The sequence below is a fragment of the Canis lupus genome, chromosome 2 (genome assembly GCF_011100685.1).
Source record: "Canis lupus familiaris isolate Mischka breed German Shepherd chromosome 2, alternate assembly UU_Cfam_GSD_1.0, whole genome shotgun sequence".
NCBI lineage: Eukaryota > Metazoa > Chordata > Mammalia > Carnivora > Canidae > Canis > Canis lupus.
In genome coordinates this window covers 77,218,410-77,239,270 of record NC_049223.1, presented here as the reverse complement: position 1 = coordinate 77,239,270, position 20,861 = coordinate 77,218,410, and the positions used below count along the sequence as shown (strand labels likewise).

Here is a 20,861-nt window from a genome sequence, read left to right as displayed (position 1 = left end):
AAAAAAATAAATAAATGTATGCTGCCCCTGTAGCAATCACTTATAGCCACTTTCAGAATAATGTGTTATTTTTTTTTTTAATAATGTGTTATTTTTGAAAGAAAGCTAAAAAGCACATCTCAAGGATTTCTAGACAGAAGGAAAAAGTCCTTGATCATTCAGAAGACTGTAATGGCACTGTGAAGAGCAGAATAACTAATTCTTAAAACTATCAACTATGGCATCTGCCACAGTAGCAATTTTCTTTGCATGTGACATTTCTTTTTGATAGTTGAGGCCATCTGAGAAGGGGCTGAGTTCAAAGTTTTCCATGATCCATTCCAACCCTCATATTCTAAGACTCTGATTCCTTTTATTCTCAATCCCAGCATTAAATAATGCTGGACACTATAGTTGTGTAGGGGCTGAACGATGAGTCAGCAGGTGAAGCCATTTGTGAGAAGCAGTTTCATTACACTTCCAACAACAGAGAAGCCAGCAAAAGACAGCTGCCATTGTTTACATTGCTGAACATGCTGTCGTTTTCACAGGCCTGTAAAACCACCTATTGTCAGCAAGCCCCATTTTTCTTAGTTAAGGGTTAAGAAGCATCAGACTTAGCTATCAGCTCCTAAAGCACAGTGAACAATCTCTTTTCTCAAAGCACAACTAATATAAGTGCCTAAAAGAACATTCAAAAACCATTCTTGAAACTAGGAATGTGCCTCCATTTACAATAACCCAGGTCTCTTCAAAGACAACTTACTAATAGTGATACATGCTCAGACACAAAAAAAAGTGCTTCCAATAAGAAAAACAAAGGCATTTCACACACACACACACACACACACACAACACACACACTACTATTAACTCCTTAAAGCACTGTTCAGAGCTTCTTTAAAGGAAGTGAAAATAAACCGGCAAAATATGAATTGCTAATCTGACAGCTAGAGAAGCCAAGCAACCTGAAACTCAATGGAATTACCTTCTCCTGTTTCAATACTGAGTATTTTCTTTTTTTTTAAGATTTTATTTATTTATTCATGAGACACACAGAGAGAGAGAGAGAGACAGGCAGAGACAGGCAGAGGGAGAAGCAGGCCCCACGCAGGGAGCCCGATGCGGAACTCGATCTCGAGTCTCCAGGATCACACCCTGGGCTGAAGGCAGCGCTAAACCACTGAGCCATCGGGGCTGCCCAGTTTTGAGTATTTTCAACTCAGTTTCACTGCTCAGAACCAAAAGGGTTTGATCTTTAAGAATCCTTTTGTCATAAGAAGGATCCCTTCCAAATATATTTTTCAAAGCTATCATCTCTAATGATAGACTTGAATTCAAAAATATCTCCCAATTGCTTTTTTTTTTTTTAAGATTTTATTTATTTATTCATGAAAGACACGGAGAGAGAGAGGCAGAGACAAAGGCAGAGGGAAAAGCAGGCTTCATGCAGGAAGCCTGACATGGGACTCGATCCCGGGTCTCAGGCTCTGGACCGAAGGCGGCGCTAAACCACCAAGCCACCCAGGCTGCCCTGTACAAGTGATCTTTAAATGCACACTGGTTAACGACCATGGAAATTTATATAGCTCCAAGTTTTCTTGAACAAAAATACCTAAGCATGTTTCATAATCCAGAAAATTGCAGATAAAAAGTAAACAAAGTCGAAGTCATCCATAGGAAAAATATATACAACCTACTTTTAAAATCCCAAGTAGGGGATCCCTGGGTGGTGCAGCGGTTTAGCGCCTGCCTTTGGCCCAGGGTGCGATCCTGGAGACCTGGGATCGAATCCCACGTCGGGCTCCCAGTGCTTGGAGCCTGCTTCTCCCTCTCTCTCTCTCTCTCTCTCTCTGTGTGACTATCATAAATAAATTTTTAAAAAATCCCAAGTAAAAATTATAACTCATACATCAATCTTGGACTTGAATTATTTTTTTTAAAGATTATATTTATTTATTCATTCATGAGAAACAGAGAGAGAGGCAGAGACACAGGCAGAGGGAGAAGCAGGCTCCATACAGGGAGCCCGACGTGGGACTCGATCCTGGGTCTCCAGGATCACACCCTGGGCTGAAGGCGGCACTAAACCACTGAGCCACCCGGCTGCCCAGACTTGAATTATTTACTACAAATACATATCTCAATCCTGCCTCCTAATAACCTTCCAGAATGGTCCTTCTAAAACTCTAAATGATCAACTCTAGATGATGGCTCCCTGCTGTCATCTGGGTGACAAGCTACTTAGCCTTCATAACACCCTTTCTGTGGCCTCTACCTTTCCACTGCTCCCCTCCAAACTGTTAGCCTACCAATAGTCAACAAGTCATTTTTCACTGTCCTGAGTGTCTGTATGTGCTGATTACTGGCTAGAACACCTTTTTCCTACCACTATATTTCATATGGCTCAAACTTCCAGATTCAATTGAGAGGTTTCCCCTTCTCCAGGAAGCCTGTCCCTTCATTCTACCCAATACTCTTCCACCCCCAACTCCAAAGACCACTGACCCTCCTCAGAGCTCCCTGGGGCCCTGTGCTTGTTGATTCCTGTTTACTTACCTTCTTATATATCTGTCTCTTGCACTAGGGCCTTCTTATAGGTCTCCTGCACTAGTAAGCTTCTCACAAAAACAAAAACTATTATTTCTAATTCATCAGTGCTCAACAAACATCTTTAAGCTAGAAAACTAATTTTTCTTTAAACCTATGGAGTAAATAAACAAACCAACCAACCTATGGAGAGGCCAGCCTGGGTGGCTCAGAGGTTTAGTGCCACCTTAAGCCCAGAGCGTGATCCTGGGGACCCGGGATTGAGTCCCAAATCTGGCTCCCTGCATGGAGCCTGCTTCTCCCTCTGCCTGTGTCTCTACCTCTGTCTCTCTGTGTCTCTCATGAATAAATAAATAAAATCTTAAATAAACAAACAAACAAACCTATGGAGAAAGTATCCCAACTCTGCTTTGTTTTAACACTCCATATGAATAAGTTCCCAGGTAGTACAAATATTGAACTAAGCAGATCCCAATTTGTAAGCCAGTCTCCTTAGGTCCAGAAAGTCATCATCCACAAGCTATTTTCACTATTTCAAAAAGCCTAAGAAATTATAAGTCAACCCACAATAATGAGAAAAAGCTTGGCCAACTGAAACATCAGTTCTTTTCTTCTGCTTAAAAATTACCCAGTGGTAACAATGAGTTTATCATGCTATGCTGAATTCCTAATCAGCATATAAAGATCTTTCATTAAGGGGATCCCTGGGTGGCTTGGCAGTTTAGCACCTGCCTTCGGCCCAGGGTGTGATCCTGGAGTCCTGGGATCAAGTCCCGCGTCAGGCTCCCTACAGGGAGCCTGCTTCTCCCTCTGCCTGTTTCTCTGCCTCTCTCTCTCTAATAAATTAATAAAATCCTTAAAAAATAAAATAAAATAATAAAATAAAATAAAATAAAATAATAAAATAAAATAAAATAAAATAAAATAAAATAAAATAAAATAAAATAAAATAAATAAAGATCTTTCATTAAAAATGTGAACTTAGGGGTGCCTGGGTGGCTCAGTCAGTTGAGCATCGGCTTTTGATTTCAGCTCAGGTCATGATCTCAGGGTAGTGAGCTTGAGCACCCTCCCCCCACCCACCGACCCACCCCACTACCACCCCCCCAGTCGGGCTGCACATTTAAGACTCTTTCTCCTTCTCCCTCAGCTTCTGTCCCTCCTACTCCTCCACCCACCACTCAAGCTCTTTCTTAAAAAAAAAAAAAAAAAAGGGGGGATCCCTGGGTGGCTCAGCAGTTTAGCGCCTGCCTTTGGCCCAGGGCGCGATCCTAGAGTCCCGGGATCGAGTCCCACGTCGGGCTCCCTGCATGGAGCCTGCTTCTCCCTCTGCCTGTGTCTCTGCCCCTGTCTCTCTCTCTGTGTGTGTGTGTCTATGAATAAATAAATAAAATCTTAAAAAAAAAAGATTTTATTTATTTATTCATGAGAGACAGGCAGAGGGAGAAGCAGGCTCCATATAGGGAGCCTGATGTAGACTCATTCCCATATCCTGGGATCATGCCCTGAACCAAAGGCAGATGCTCAACCACTGAGCCACCCAGGCATCCCCTCCTACATCTTTCTTACTTGATCACAAACAGTATTATTTTCTAGTCTCAAAGCCTTAGAGTAATTTTAGCTCTTCTCATTCTTTCACCAAGGATACTCAAATCTCTAGCTTTCTTTGAGAGTTTTCATTATAAAATCACCCTTTCCCTTTCATCTCCCTCCAGACTAGATGTATATCAGCAAAATCTCAGAAAGCCTGCAGTGAGCTTAGCATATTAGTCTCCATGCTTCGTATGGATCTCAATCCGTCCAGCACCAACTTCATCTTCCTCCAAGAACCAAAAGTGTTCATATGTGTCAGGTTTGCAAAAACTGTTTGCTACAAGATAAAAGAACAGATATCCAAAAGTTTCCAAAACTGTCACATGTACTGCACATTCGGTTTTCCATTTTAGTCAAGCATGTCTCCTGACTACCATCTACCACACTTCCTAACTGCTATAAATGAATTTTTCCCTCAACTGTAAATGTCCCTCCTCTTCCATCTACTCAAATCCTACTTCCTAACTCCTCCATTCCTCATTGATCTCTCAGGTCTCTGATCTCCTATGTCCATTTAGAAAACACCTTAAAAAAAAATAAAATAAAAAAAAAAAATAAAAAATAAATAAAAAAAATTAAAAAAAATAATAAAAAAATAAAAAATAAAAAAAAAAAAAGAAAACACCTTAAATTCTTTAACTGTTTGACTGAAGCACCTAAGAAGCAGAGACCCCACTTCAGGTTTCTTTTGTAGCTCCATCAACAGCTAACACATGCAGTTAATTAACACTTCCTTCTTTGGCCACTTAAATTATTGTGTGTCTACTAAGCATCAGGAACTATTAACCTAATCTGTGGAATCAAAACAATCACCAAAATTTTCCTTCTGTTTTCTACTTCCTCTCTTATCTCAAGATTCCATTATTTTTTTCCTTCTCCCTTCAGCATTCTAACCTTGCCACTACAGGTTAACCAGTTCCCTTCAGTTGAGCATTCAACTGAATAGTAACTATGCTACTTTCATAAATATGATTCTAAAATACAAAAAAAAAAAAAAATTACCCTTCTCTCCAAATATTCAAGAAAAATTAGGAAGGGTGAACAGCAATAGGTTTCTGAAGGCTATGTTGCCAGCTGGAGGGCTCTCACAATTGTCCTTATCATTGACACCAACTTTACACATGATACCCTTATGAACAGACCAAAGCCCTCAATTTCACAAAAAGAATGGGCAGACTTGATAAATATAGGATTAAATAAAGGAACAATTATACAGTCTAGAGGAGCTAAGGAGAAATAATGGCCAAATGCAATGTGCGATCCTGAAACAGAAAAAAGAACAGTGGAAAAACTGCTAAAAACTCTAACAAGATCTGCACTTTAGTTGATAATATTGTATCAATGTTAATTTCCTGTATTTGATAATTATATTGTGGTAATGAAAGATGTTTACAATAGGGGAAGGAGACAGGGGCTAAAGAGAACTCTTACTACCATTTTGTCGAGTTTTCTGTAGGTCTAAAATCAGTTCAAGTAGTTTCTTTTTTGTATTAAAGAGGCTAAGGATACTTTGCTCCTACTTAGTTCACATGCTAACGTCAGAGACCTTTATAACTACAAGATCAAATGCAAATTGCTAGAACAAGGGGTATAAACTGTTTTGCTGCTTTCCAAAGTATTTTAGGAACACATCTAGAAGTAGCATAAAGGAAAAAAAAAAAAGTAGCATAAAGACTGCTAATTTTCTAAACTATATATAATGGTTACTAGATAGGATGAATACATAATTTAGCATCCATACCACAACTGCAGAAGAAAGATCTTTGGTCATGCTACTGGTAAGTCAAAGTGCATTCTGATATTAAAGATCTCAAATCAGGGGCACTTGGATGGCTCAGTCAGTTAAGCATCTGCTTTGGACTCACGTCATGATCCCAGAGTCCTGGAATCAAGCCCCATGTCAGGCTCTCTGTTCAGTGGGAAGCCTGCCTCTCACACTGCTTGTGTACTCTCTCTGCATCAAATAAATCTTTTTTTTACAATAAATAAATAAAGATATCAAATCAGTTTATGCACAAACCTGATGCTTTGGAAAGTCACCAGCATGTCCCTCAACCTCAGGAAAAAAATGCCTCTAGGGGCAAGGGACCAGAAAGGTTGACCAGAGATACCAAGAAAGATTATGAAAATGGAAAATAAGGCAATACATACTAACATGTTTGCATCTTTTAATTATGACTTTCAGAAGAAACTCAAGAATAAAATCATTGACTTTCCAAAGCAGTATTCAGCTCTCACTGCCTTGCCTAAAACGTACCACATTCAAGTACACTCACCCAGTCACAACACAAAAGGTAATAAGCTAAGGTCAAGTACTCCACTATTTTTGTTTTTTTAAATTTTTTTAAGATTTATTTATTTATGATAGACATAGAGAGAGAGAGAGAGAGAGAGAGAGGCAGAGACATAGGCAGAGGGAGAAGCAGGCTCCATGCACCGGGAGCCCGACGTGGGATTCGATCCCGGGTCTCCAGGATCGCGCCCTGGGCCAAAGGCAGGCGCTAAACCGCTGCGCCACCCAGGGATCCCCTCCACTGTCTATTTTTGAAACACAGCAGTTACCTCAGGAAGTTGGACTGGTTCCAAATTCTAATATTTCTAAAAAAGACCAACAATATAATATTGGAACTATCAGATGAGCATGATATAATAGCCTCAAAGTCTCAACAATAGGGCAGCCCAGGTGACTCAGCGGTTTAGCATCACCTTCAGCCCAGGGCGTGGTCCTGGAGACCCAGGATAGAGACCCCCGTCGGGCTCCCTGCATGGAGCCTGCTTCTCCCTCTGCCGGTGTCTTGCCTGTCTCTCTCTTTCTCTGTGTGTGTGTGTGTGTGTGTGTGTGTGTGTGTGTCTCATGAATAAATAAATAAAATCTTAAAAAAAAAAAAAGATATCTCTACTTTTCAAGTTTTATAAATTAGTATGCCTGTCTTTAGCTTAGCTCATTAAATATGTCAAGGAAGTAGGTCCTAATTACCTACATAATTTTTTAAAGACCTCAAGTACTTGTTTAATATTGTTGAGACTTTTTTTTTTTTTTTAAGATTTCCCCACACATGCAGCCTGGGGCGTGATCCTGGAGACCCGGGATCGAGTCCCACGTCGGGCTCCCTGCATGGAGCCTGCTTCTCCCTCTGCCTGTGTCTCTGCCTCTCTCTCTCTCTCTGTCTCTCATGAATAAATAAATTAAGATTTCCCCAATATTGGCGGGACTTGATCCCGGGACTCCAGGATCACGCCCTGGGCCGCCAAAGGCAGGCGCAGAACCGCTGAGCTACCCAGGAATCCCCCAAAAGTACAGATAATCTTAAAAAATCAGCAACCCCATTCCCACACTATAATATTTCAAGTCACTGAAGAGACGCTGCATGTGTATGTGTGTAGAAAATTTTCATCCAAAACCCTGTTGCATGCAGCCTGGGTGGCTCAGTGGTTTAGCACCACCTTCAGCCCATGGCCTGATCCTGGAGTCCCACGATCAACTCCCACATCAGGCTCCTTGCATGGAGCCTGTTTCTCCCTCTGCCTGTATCTCTGCCTCTCTCTGTCTCTAATGAATAAATAAATAAATCCTAAAAAAAAAAAAAAAAAAAAAAAACCTACTGCTGTTGTTTTTTAAAGATTTTATTTTATTTATTCATGAGACCTACAGAGAGGGGCAGGGACAGGCAGAGACTTGAAAGGTTATAAAAAGCCTCTTCATTAATGTGGTCTTTTCCTCAGGAACAGAAAGAATGCTGTTAGCGGTGAGCACTATTTCCCAATTTTCTTTTTTTTTCCAATTTTATTTCTTTATAAAAATGTACACATTAGGATAGCTTGAGGATATAGCCTAATAAACAAAAAAAATCAAATTTATCTTGAAAATTATATAAATGATCTAGGCAGAACTAATATTCTATGTGAAATACAATAACCCAGGAATTTGTAACTTACAATTTCAATTCTTCACAGCACAGCAAAATAATCAAATGCCCATGTTATTTTTCACAAAGCTATCACATATCACAGCCTCATAGAAAATTATCTTAATAATAGAGATAGGCAAAATCTCTTTTAAGTAGCTCTCCTGTTTTTCAGGCATTATGCAAAAGGTGAAAATGATCAAAGTTCATGTATTCAGTAGGCCATATCTTATAAATAGCACACCTTACTAAATCTCAAATACTTAATGGTTGATAGAACTTTATTATTTTTTAAAGATTTTATTTATTTATTCATGAGAGACACAAAGAAAGGCAGAGACACAGACAGAGGGAGAAGCAGGCTCCATACAGGGAGCCCAACATGGGACTCGATCCCGGGTCTCCAGGATCATGCCCTGGGCAGAAGGCAGCGCTATACCACTGAGCCACCCAGGCTGCCCAGTTGATAAAACTTTATTTTTTTTAAGATTTTATTTATTTACTCACGAGGGACAGAGAGAGAGAGAGAGAGAAGCAGAGGCACAGGCAGAGGGAGAAGCAGGCTCCATGCAAGGAGCCCAACATGGGACTCGGTCCCGGGTCTCCAGGATCAGGCCCTGGGCTGAAAGCGGGCACTAAACCGCTGAGCCACCCGGGCTGCCCCGGTTGATAAAACTTTAAATGTAATTCTGTGATATCACTGCTAGTCTCTTAATCTTTCCTGTTCCTTATTTCAATCTGCAGACCTCAACAATTTTTTTTTAAGATTTTATTTATTTATTTATGAGAGACATAGAGAGAGAAAGGCAGAAACAGGCAGAGGGAGAAGCAGGCTCCATGCAGGGAGCCCGACGTGGGACTTGATCCTGGGTCTCCAGGATCACACCCCCGGGGCTGAAGGGGCGCTAAACCGCTGAGCCACCAGGGCTGCACTCAAAGGATTTTCTTTTTTTTTTTTTAAACAAATTTTCAATAACAGTTTCCATCATGTCAGTTTCCCAGTAAATAAAAAACAAAAACAAAACACAACTGATTTTTGACAAAGTGCCCAGACAATTCAAAAAATATTCTTTTAACAAATAGTGCTCAAACAACTGGATAGTCGCATGCAAAAGAATAAATCTGGATCCTTACTTCACAGCATACACAAAAATTAACTCAAAATGGATCAAAGATCTTAATTTAAGAGCTAAAATTAGAAAAGAGTAAATTCCTGTGACCCTGGGTTAAGGAAAGCCTTTTTAGACACACTAAGGAAGCACAAGTGACCAAAAAAAAAAAAAAAAAAAAAAAAAAAAAATCCAAAGGACACTATCAAGAAAGTGAAGGGCACCTGGCTGGCTCAGTCAGTAGAGCATGTGACTCTTGGTCTTGGGGTTTTGAGTTCAAGCCCCAAGCTAGGTACAGAAATTCCTTAAAGGGACGCCTGGGTAGCTCAGGGAGCGGTTGAGTGTCTGCTTTCAGCTCAGGGCATGATCCTGGGGTCCTGGGATCAAGTCCTGCGTCAGGCTTCCTGCAGAAAGCCTGTTTTTCCTCTGCCTATGTCTCTATGTCTCTGCCCCACTCTCTGTGTGTCTCTCATGAATAAATAAATAAAATCTTAAAAAAAAAAAGAAATTCCTTAAAAATAAAATCTGTAAAAAGAGAGAGAGAGGAAGAAAAGACAACCCACTGAATGGGATAAAGTATTTGTAGGAGTGTGTGGGTGGCTCAGTCAGTTAAGCTTCCAACTCTGGATTTCCGCTCAAGTCATGATCTCAGGATCATGAGGTCAAGCCCCATGTAGGGCAGGGCTCTGTACTCAGCAGGGAGCCTGCTTGAGATTCTCTTTCCCTCTCCTTCTCCCTCTGCCTACCACCCATCCTACCTACCACCACCACCTTGTGGGCACACAAGCACTCCCTCTCAAATAATAAATCTTTAAAATACACACACACACACACACACACACACACACACACACACACACGGGCCCCTGAGTGGCTCAGTCAGGTTAATTGTCCAACTCTTGGTTTCAGCTCAGGTCATGATCTCAGGGTTGTGGGACTGAGCCCCAGGTCAAGTTCCATACTCAGCTTGAGATTCTTTCCCCCTCCGTTTCCCTCCCCCTCTGCTCCTCATCCACTTGCATGCTCTCTCATTCTCTTGCTAAAATAAATAAATAAAATCTTAAAATAATAAAAAATATGTATATTTGTAAATGTTGTATGATAAGGGACTTGGATCCAGAATAGATAAAGAACTCTTACAACTCAATAATAAAAAGACAACCTCATTAAAAACTGGGTAGAGGGGAAACAAAACTGGGTAAAGGATTTGAACAGACATTTCTCCAAAGACAAATGTCCAATAAACACAAGAAAAAATACTCAATTAGCAATCAAGGAAAAGCAAATGAAAACCATAATGAGCTATCACTTCACACCCACTAGGATGTCCTATGATAAAAAAGATAATGACAAGTGTTGGAACCCTCATACTTTGCTGATACAAATGTAAAATGGTGCAGTCACTTAGGAGAAACTTTGGCAGTCTCTCAAAATGTTAAACTTGGAGTTACCTTGGGACACCTTGGTGGCTTAGCCAGTTAAGTGTCTGACTCTTGATTTTGGCTTCTGTCATGATCTCAGAGTCCTGAGATCTGCCAGCAACAGGCTCCACACTCAGCAAGGAATCTGCTTGAGATTTTCCCTCTACCTCTGCCCCCCTCTGCTCTTATGTGTGTAGGCTCTCTCATAAATAAATCTTAAAAACAAAATAAAACAAACATGGAGTTACCTTATAAAGCCCGGCAACTGTATCCCAATGTATATACCCAAGAGAAATGAAAACCTACATCCACACAAAGACATTCATAGTATAATTACTCCTAACAGTCAAAAAGTTGATGGGGTGCCTGGGTGGATCATTCATTAAGCCTCTGCCTCCAATTCAGGTCATGGTCCCAGGGTCCTGGGATCAAGCCTGCATCAGGCTACCTGCTCAGCTCGGAGTCTGCTTTTCCCATCTCTCTCCCCCCTGATCTTGCTCTAATATAAATAAAATCTTTTTTTTTAAGATTTTATTTATTTATTCATGATAGACATAGAGAGAGAGAGAGAGGCAAAGACACAGGCAGAGGGAGAAGCAGGTTCCATGCCGGAGCCCAACGCGGGACTCAATCCCAGGACTCCAGGATTGCGCCCCGGGCCAAAGGCAGGCGCTAAATTGCTGAGCCACCCAGGGATCCCCTATAAATAAAATCTTTTTTAAAAAGTTGAAACAGGGATCCCTGGGGGGCGCAGCAGTTTGGCGCCTGCCTTTGGCCCAGGGCGTGATCCTGGAGACCCGGGATCGAATCCCACGTCGGGCTCCTGGTGCATGGAGCCTGCTTCTCCCTCTGCCTGTGTCTCTGCCTCTCTCTCTCTCTCTCTCTGTGTGACTATCATAAATAAATAAATTTAAAAAATAAATAAATAAAAATAAAAATAAAAAAATAAAAAAGTTGAAACAACCTAAATATCCATCAACTGATGAATAAATAAAATGTGATATTTGTGAAATTATTCAGCAATTAAAAAAAAAAGTATTGAGGGACGCCTGCGTGGCTCAGCGGTTTAGAACCTGCTTTCAGCCCAGGGTGTGATCCTGGAGTCCCGGGATCAAGTCCAACATCATCAGACTCCCTGCATGGAGCCTGCTTCTCCCTCTGGCTATGTCTCTGCCTCTGCCTCTGCCTCTCTCTCTCTCCTAAATAAATGAATAAAATCTTAAAAAAAAAAAGACAAGTTCTAAAATTGATTTTGGTGATGGCTGTACAACTGTGAATATAACTCAAAACCACTCAATAGTATACTCTGAATGGGTGATATGTGAACTTGGCTTCTGTGGCATGTGAACTGTATCTCAATAAAGCTAGTAAAAAAGAAAAGTAACAGCTTCACATAAATGAAGCCTAACCTTCTCATGTATGGATTCAAAGCCCTCTACAATATGGATCCATTATTTCAAATATTCTACAATAATCCTCCACTCCAAGCACACTAATGAGGATCCTCACAACCCAGCATATAGAAAGCTATTTCAAGCCCAAACCTTTGCTCATGCTAATTATCATTACCACAATCCACTCCCTCTACCCATCCAAAAAAACTGTAGTCTTAAGCTCTTATTTTTAATATATTTTAAATTCATCTTTCAGTTCAAATTCTGTTTCTTATATGTTATTTTCTAAGGCCTAGTTACTGTTAGCAGATAAGTAACAAAGCAAGCAAGACACAAAATTATATGTGTAGTCTCATCCTGTCCCCAGTCCCTCTGTTCCCTCTGCAGTGACAGAAACACTGGAGACCCTGCCAGGATAAGGCAGATCAAGACAAACACTGCTGTCACTCCAAAGGACATTTTACAGCAATACAATTATCAAGATGATTTTTTTTATTCTTATACATGTAATTTGACCTTAAGTTATGTTATAACAGAAGGACAGAATTTAAGCCCATTAAAGCCAAAGAGGGGCACCTGGGTGGCTCAGTGGTTGAGCATCTGCCTTTAGCTCAGGTCATATCCCGGGGTCCTAGGATCGAGTCCCACATCAGGCTTCCAGCAAGAAGCCTGCTTCTCCCTCTGCATTTCTCTGCCTCTCTCTCTCTGTTTCTCATGAATAAGTAAAATATTTTTTTTTAATTTTTTTATTTATGATAGTCACACAGAGAGAGAGAGAGGCAGAGACACAGGCAGAGGGAGAAGCAGGCTCCATGCACCGGGAGCCCGATGTGGGACTCGATCCCGGGACCCCAGGATCATGCCCTGGGCCAAAGGCAGGCGCCAAACTGCTGAGCCACCCAGGGATCCCCTATTATTTATTTTTTAAAAATATTTTACTGGGGATCCCTGGGTGGCGCAGAGGTTTAGCGCCTGCCTTTGGCCCAGGGCACAATCCTGGAGACCCGGGATCAAGTCCCACATTGGGCTCCCGGTGCATGGAGCCTGCTTCTCCCTCTGCCTATGTCTCTGCCTCTCTTGTCTCTCTCTCTGTATGTCTATTATAAATAAATAAATAAATAAATAAATAAATAAATAAATAAATAAATAAATATTTTTAAAAATAAAAATAAATAATAAAGGCCATAGAAAAAAGTGCAGGAAAGAAATACGTGATAATGTTAACAGTGGTTATCTCTACATATTAAGACTATGGGTGACTTTTAACTTTTCTGTAATCCTGATTTAATTGTATGTTAGTTATTATAATCATAAAACAAAATCTTTAATAGTAACATTTGACTATAAATGTTTTTCCTCTTTGGTCTCATACCAACGCTAATTAATCATCAGTATCTATACTTCAAAGGTAACTCAGCCACATAGATGACTTTGACTTTGTAAACTAGGTCAATGCTATTCCATATCAAACAAAATTATGAAACTATCATCAATTCAATTACACATCAACGCAAAAACAATTTTAGGGCAGCCTTAAATGCTAAATGTGAGTTGTGATGCCATCTATATTAGCCCTACAACTTATCTTAAAACTGATTCCCAGACTCTAACTTAACATTTCAACAAATATTTACAGACTTCTTATTTGCCAGGTACTGCTCTAGAGGTTGGCAATTCAACAACAAACAAAACTGACAAAATTCTCTGCCTTTATGGACCTTACATTATATTGACTGAATTCAGTATCTCCTAAGAGGCAACACACATGGGCTTGAAAAAGGACAAAACTACCACTAGTTAATAAAGGTCATAAAAACTGACAAATTCCAAATGTACTTAAAATAGTTAAAATTGTCTCAAATTTCAGCTAAGGCTACAAGAGAGTGAAAAACTCCTCATTGGCAGCAAGCCAAAGAACTAGGAACCATTTGAGAATTCAGAAGTAGCCTGGGATCTCGCAATATTTCATTGATTTAATCTCAGCTGCAGTTTATACACTGCTAGAAGTCAGGCACCTGGCTAAAAAACCAGGAAAAGTTTCCTATTAGCTCAAATTATTACTCCTAAAGTAAAAATAGATTGTATCTCATCACAAGAGTTTATTCCAGAACTTACTTTCCCTCATCCTCATAATGAACTAACTGTATCATCAAACAGAGCAAGCCACCATCTGGCTGGCCATAGCAACCTTATTTTATGGTCTCAAGCCATGCCACGATCTTCACTACCCAAGTCATAGAGGCATTTCAGTCTGTTTGACTAAATCTAACATTAATAAGCCAAAACCCAGAAGCCTCTTATACAATCAAGTTGCCTTCCCCATGATCCATGTTAGTATGCTTCTAATGTCACTGAGCATCAGACAAAGAATACATTAATAAGTGTCTATAAGGGAATGCCTGGGTGGCTCAGCGGTTGAGTGTCTGTCTTCGGCTCAAGGCGTGATCCCAGAGTCCAGGGACTGAGTCCCACATCAGGCTCCCTGTAGGGAGCCTACTTCTCCCTCTGCCTCTCTCTGTCTCTCAAGAATAAATAAATAAAATCTTTAACAAAAGAAAGAAAAGAAAACTCCAATGTGGAAGAAAAAAAAAACATATCAGTCCTTCGGTGGTTTAACCTCAGTTTGACAGAAAAGACCTCACTTGAAGACCTAGAAGCCTAGGACAAGGAATAGCAGCAGCAGCAGTGATTCAGGTACCTGAGTAGCATTCTTCCTTCCTAATCTTCATCTTCCATCAGTCTCCCCATCTCCTTCCTAGAAGAGGATCTACCCTTAAGAACACACATTCATTTCTGTTGATGGTGGGGCATAGGAGTGGAGAGACTGCTGGCCGCTTCATGAGCTACAGAGTTCTAGCTGCTAGTTACAACAGTATTTTGCTAGAGGCCTTGCTAACTTCTGAACAAGCAGAAACATGCACTGAATCAAATGGTGCAGGCCTATTCTAATGCTTTAAGAGTCAATGAGGTAAAGATAACATACATGTCTTGCAATATGTGGCTGAGAACTAATTAAAACAAGATACAGTATCATAATATTCTAAATAACTCCACAGAGCCTCTGTACCGCATAAAGACCTTACCCTAACTACCTCCCACTCTCATATGCCAACTTGGTAAGAAATAAGTAACGAGGCAGGGACGCCTGGATGGCTCAGCAGTTGAGCCTCTGCCTTTGGCCTTTGGCTCAGGGCATGATCCCGGAGTCCCGGGATAGAGTCTCACATTGGGCTTCCTTTTTTTGTTTTTGTTTTTTTTTAATTTTATTTATTCATTCATAGACAGAAAGAGAGAGAGGCAGAGACACAGGCAGAGGGAGAGGCAAGCTCCATGCAGGGAGCCCGATGTGGAACTCGATCCCGGGTCTCCAGGATCATGCCCTGGGCCGAAGGCAGGCGTCAAACCGCTGAGCCACCCAGGGATCCCCATCACATAGGGCTTCCTGCATGGAGCCTGCTTCTCCCTCTCCCTGTGTCTCTGCCTCTCTCTCTCTCTGTCTCCCATGAAGAAATTAATAAAATCTTTAAAAACAAAGAAGTAACAAGGCATAGTAGAAAGGACATTCATGAGCTTTGGAGCCAATCATACCACGGTCTGAGCTGTGGACCACCACTTACTAGATGGACAACCTTGGGAACATTACTTCTCTACTCTTCAGTTTCCTCATCTGTAAAATATAAACAGTACCTACCTTATTAGGATTCTTGTGAAAACTAAGAAAAAAAAAACTAAATAAAATCATGCATGTATGGTACTAGAACAGTAGGCACTCAATAATGAATACTATTAACATTATGCAGATTTAGCTTTGGTCAAGAGGCAAAAAAGAGGGAAATAAATGTTATGGCTTCAACCTATAAAACTGAAAATCAACCTAGAAAACAAAAAAAAGAATTAAATACAAAAAAACCCTCAATTGGCATATTTGTTTTTAATATATCATATCCAAGACAAAATAGCTGAGGACACAGGTCATTTTCCTGTTGCCACAGGCCTTTACCAAATTTAGTTCCTTCAAAGAACCCACTGCCCTGATTTTAACCAAACTGGCTGCCCCAAAACAGTAACTAGACTCCCCAGAAGTGTCAGCAGCTCGGAGAGAAATTACACCCTGAAGTCTTGCCATATAAATAGAACACTGTGTATTCATAACAGACTGCAAAATTGCTCTAAGTCAGAACTATTTGGGCACCTAAATTCAAACTAATTTATCTTTAATTAATCTGAAAGGTAAGCAATTTCCATCTAAAGGGCTAGGCTTTTAACGGGGGCCCAAGAACCCTCTGAAAATGTAAGCAACGATTTTCTGTGGAGAGGGTCTAAAAGCTTTCATCAAAATGTCAAAGTTATTTGTTACCCAGAAAAGGTTAAGAATCACTTTTAAAATGCTCAGAGCTTCAGAAGCTCATACTGGGAAGCTGGGGAGAGCATATCTCAAGGCAAGTATCTTGAAGTGCCAATTTCATAAACTATTCATATTGGATTACGTTATAAAAACTCTAAGCATATTCCTCCCTCACAGTAGCACTTTTCACAGTAGGGTTTATCCTCTTTCATCCCCCACCATCCCTGCCACCCTCCATCATGTCCCATTCCTTGCCAGGCCCCATTCTCGGTCTCTTTGCAGTCAAAGGCCTCTACCTGAAACTGAAATGGCTTTATGGGCCCGCCATGCAATAATGATGCTTAGACATAGGTTCCGCTTTATATTTCAATTTATTATTGCCAACATTCTCCATTTCTAATTTGTCACTTGAACACAAAGTACAAACCAAAAACACTGTCAGGTGACTCTCCTTCCAATATTTTCATAAAGTTAAAAAGCTATATGAATTTATTAATTCAATTCAAACACAATTGTACCCATATATTTTGAGGAACCGGAGATTTAACCAAGCCATAGAAAAAAGCAACTCCAGTCTTGCACCTCAGTTTCAAAGCTTCATGTGTATCAACTAATCACATGATGACTACTTTCATCAAACAAATGCCAATTCCCACACTCCTTCTGGGTAGAAAAGCAGAAATTGCTCTGTTTCAATCCATCTTAACCTATTCCCCACTACCACTCGTAACATTTCATCATATTAGTATGTTCTAATGAAATCTGTAACCTATACCTTATTAACTACCAAACCTTTAGATTTCACTAATTGAAACCTCAGTGAGTGAAGCATTAAGATAACAGAATTGTGAAATACATTAAGAATTTTAATCTATTCTATGACATGAGACCATGTAAAATCTTAAAGCCACATAAAACCAACTATCCCACATTACTACAAATGGGTGTAAGTATCATTGCCACCGGAAATTACACCTTAAATGTATGCCCTTTAACAACTGTTGCAGTACTGGTAACTACTTCTGTGTTGCAACCAACTCAGAGCTTGTAGAAGTCCTTCCTTTGTGAAATGCATTGAGAAAAAGCACACGTGAACACTTAAATCACAGCTCTGCGTCCAAATAAAGCTCCAAGCACTTGGTGAAGCACTGGTCACTTACCACTTTGTACATCAAGCACAGATGCTATGGGCTTCCTTTCAATGCTTAATTGCCAAAATAGCTCCAAGATACAAGTAATGAAGAATTTACTTGGTGGCACAGTATATAAACTTACGGCCCTAACCAAGTATGGGCAATCAAGACCAAAAAAAAAAAGACTGAAATTAGAAAGGAACTCAAACTCACAAAGCATTAAGTGAAGACATGTTTAAGAGATCCAGCAGTGACCTCCACCTGTAAGTAGGCAAATCAGCCAACCCTTTTTTCCCCCCAAAGTAAAGCAACTAGGGATCTAGATCAACACTAACCAGCTTTTTCCATGAGCAACACTAAGGTATCATTAAGCATTCTCATCCGTGAAAAAGAATCATGCAGGATAAAAACATTATGAAATCAGTACACACATCACACTGGAATGGAATTTATCTTTACTCTGCACCACACTGCCTGGATTGAATAACAATATTTAAAGAACAGAGAAAATGACACTTGAAAGAAACCAAAAGGGTGACCTGAAATGACTCTAGAAGGGAGATACCTTTCCCTTCTCAAAGTAATCGATACAGACAGGAATCAAACTACAGACTGTGAAATCATCCGTGGACTTCACGGCAATTATTTGCTCCAACACCCTACTCTCTCTGGAAGTCAAACACAAAATGACACAAATACAAAAACACAACACATCTAACAGCCAATGGTTATTTATTGATTTACACAAATACAACGGATGGGGGAGGGAAAGGTGCATGACGAAACGTTATTCTCAGGTAGGTAATACTTTCTAAATCTCCGTGGAATTCATGAATTCAACGTTTTACCTTCACCGGCTAGTTTCTGACTAAAATACCTCGTGATCAAGTCTTTTCAATCAAAGCTGTCCAAAAATTCTACAATCGAGCAAATAACATGAAATTAGATACATTCAATACCAGACTGTCCTCCAGAAGCCCTGATCCCCTCTAGACATCAGGCCTAAGAAGAGGAAATTAAAGCCTTTGAAAATATCCGTAACAGAAGCCTTCCAAGAAGTGAGACTTTTGGGGGTGATGGGTAATGTCAGTTAACTTCCTCTTCCTTTAAAAAGGTCAAAGACAGGGAAGCGTCCGGTGTAACATTTCCTCCTCAGATCGCGTTCCACCACAAACCACATCACAACTCCCCCCCACCCCCCCGCATCGCTAAACAACATTAGCCAGAGAGAGGGGGGTGCTTTTCGTACATTTTCACGGTAGATTTAAAATCCGACTTACCTCAAAAACGAACTGAGCTTACTTTCAGACAGGAAATCTACCCATAAAGTTTATTATGTACTAATAATAACAATTAGGGAAGACCACCAGGCCCCGCTGCAGGGGGAGCAGGAGAGAGAGGAGCAGGAGGAGGGTGTAGTCCTCACAACAGAGAAAAGCCTTCCCTGCAGGGCTGGTCCCAGGCACCAGCAAATTCGGCCTAATAAAGGGGGGCGGGGGGAGGCCAGGAGGTGGGGGGAAGGGTCCCCCAGCTCTAAAAGGGAAGGGCTGCAGAGGCCAGGCCGAACCGAGCTAGTTTTCACAGTACTGCAGAGGGTCCCGGGGTCCCCCGCGGGGCTGCGGCCGCCGAGGCACCCCGAAAGCTCCGGCCGAGCCGGCTGCGGGGGCTCAGGCAGCAGCCCCTTCCCCGACTGGGCTGTGGCGGCCGGCAGGAGGGTCCCCGGGGAGCCGGCCCACCCCCCCCCCATCCCCCCACCCCCACTCCCGGGGCTGCGGCGAGAAGCCGAAAGGCCGGCAGGAAGGTGAAAAGGATACTGTTGGGGCGCCTGGGTCTGGAGGGCCCTGATGTTCGGGTGAGGAGGGGCCGCTGCCGCCGCCGCCGCCGCCGCTGCCGCCGCCGCTGCTGCTGCCGCCGGGTGAGGAGGCGGTACCGCTGCTGCCGCCGCCGCCGCCGCTCCGGTGCCGGGTCCGGTTCCTGCTGCAGCCGCTGAGCCTGATTTCAGAGCCGGTTTCTGCGGTAAACTCATGGCAAAGCGAAGCCACCAACCCCCCCAGAGCGGGACCGGGCGCGCCGGGGTGCAGGGGCCGGGGGCAGCGGGGGGGCGGGATGGGGGCAGACCCGGGGAGGCGGCGGGAGCGGGGGGCCGGGGGGAGGCTGGGAGGAGGAGGAGGAGGGGGCCGGGGCCGGTCACACACGCCCGCCGCCGCCGCCGCCGCCGCCGCCGGCAGCAGCAGCCGCCCCGCGGGCCAGCACCACCGGCTGCCGGTCTCCGTGACAACGCGACCCCAGGGGGGGGGGCCGGACCCGGCGGGGGCAGGAGGCGGAGAGACCGGACCTTTCACGGCAATATCCTCATGGGCCGGCGGCGGGGGGTCTTTATCCCCCTCCCCGGGGGAAGCGGCGCCCTTCTCGGTAGCGGGGCTCAGGCGATGCCGGCGGATTTTCTTCACTCAACGAGCAGAGCATCCAACATGGCGCTGCGGCCGCCTCCAGCAGTCCGGCAGGACGGCCGCTCGGAAAACTTCGGGCCTTTTCGGAGCGGCTCGGGAGGCCGAGAGTGGGAAGAGCCTTCGGCTCTTTCCGGAGACTGCGAGCGGTCGGGATTCTTCGGAGACGCTCGGGGGCGTCTTCGGCCGCCGTTCGGGAGAGCTCTGGGGAGGACTCGCCTCCTCGGGAAAGATCGGCCAGGGGGCTTCCCAGGCTCGCTGCGGCGGGGGTGCGGGGAGGAGGCGCGGACCAGAGGCGAGGTCTGGCCCGCCGGAGCCCTCCCCTGCCGCCCAGCCTCCAAGAACAATGGCAACGGCCCTGGAGCCTGCGGTCCGCAGAGCCCTGCCCGCAGGGGCGGGAGGCGGTGAGGCGAGAAACCTCACTTACAGTGGAAGGAACCGCTTAACCAGAGTGAAACCGCTGGAAAGGAACCCGCTGCGTGCATCTGTTAGCATAATAAATAGCACTCGCAGGCCCCCAACGCCACCCTCGTCCATTGTGTCGACACTTCGGCCTCCTTCTAGAGCACCCTGAGGAGCCTCATTTCTAGAGCATCCTGAAGCCCGAGGAGGAACAGTGACTGGCCCAAGGTCACCCAGCAGGGAAGAGGCAGAGCCAAGCCTGGAGCCTAATTCCACCTTCACCGGGAGGAGCCTTGCCAACTCCCAAGTCGCCTGGGGACCTGCTGCGACGCTCTTCATCTAACCAGCCCTAGGCTGAGGGTTCTGGGGACGGATTGGTCCAAGGCCTGCCCCATTACGAGGGCGCCCCTTGACCAGCAGCTCTTAAAATAGCACTTGTCTTTTGCTCCCCTTTGGGCAAACCAAGATCACCCAGCCCTTCCTCGCACACCCCATCCGGACCGGGGGCCTTGTCCTGGGTACAGGTGATGGAGTGAAAGGGAATCGCAGGAATCTACGGGGCGATCCCAGTAGGACTGGCTAC

At 43.2% G+C, this 20,861-nt stretch overlaps 1 protein-coding gene across 8 annotated transcripts in view; it reads right to left on the bottom strand.

The window, feature by feature from the left end:
* Positions 1 to 19,362, bottom strand: part of EIF4G3 (eukaryotic translation initiation factor 4 gamma 3) — a 330,614-nt gene extending 311,252 nt beyond the window's left edge. For 4 of the 8 annotated variants that reach the window (XM_038531709.1, XM_038531710.1, XM_038531711.1 and 1 more), the window contains exon 1: positions 17,765 to 17,825. In XM_038531709.1, coding sequence (XP_038387637.1) covers positions 17,765 to 17,810 — 46 coding nt within the window. In that variant the 5' untranslated portion in view covers positions 17,811 to 17,825. Of the gene's footprint in view, positions 1 to 15,568; positions 15,619 to 17,642; positions 17,678 to 17,764; positions 17,826 to 19,243 lie in introns of those variants that run through there. The other 4 variants (XM_038531720.1, XM_038531722.1, XM_038531717.1 and 1 more) reach the window with 3 other exon arrangements.
* Between the last annotated feature and the right edge of the window lie 1,499 nt (positions 19,363 to 20,861).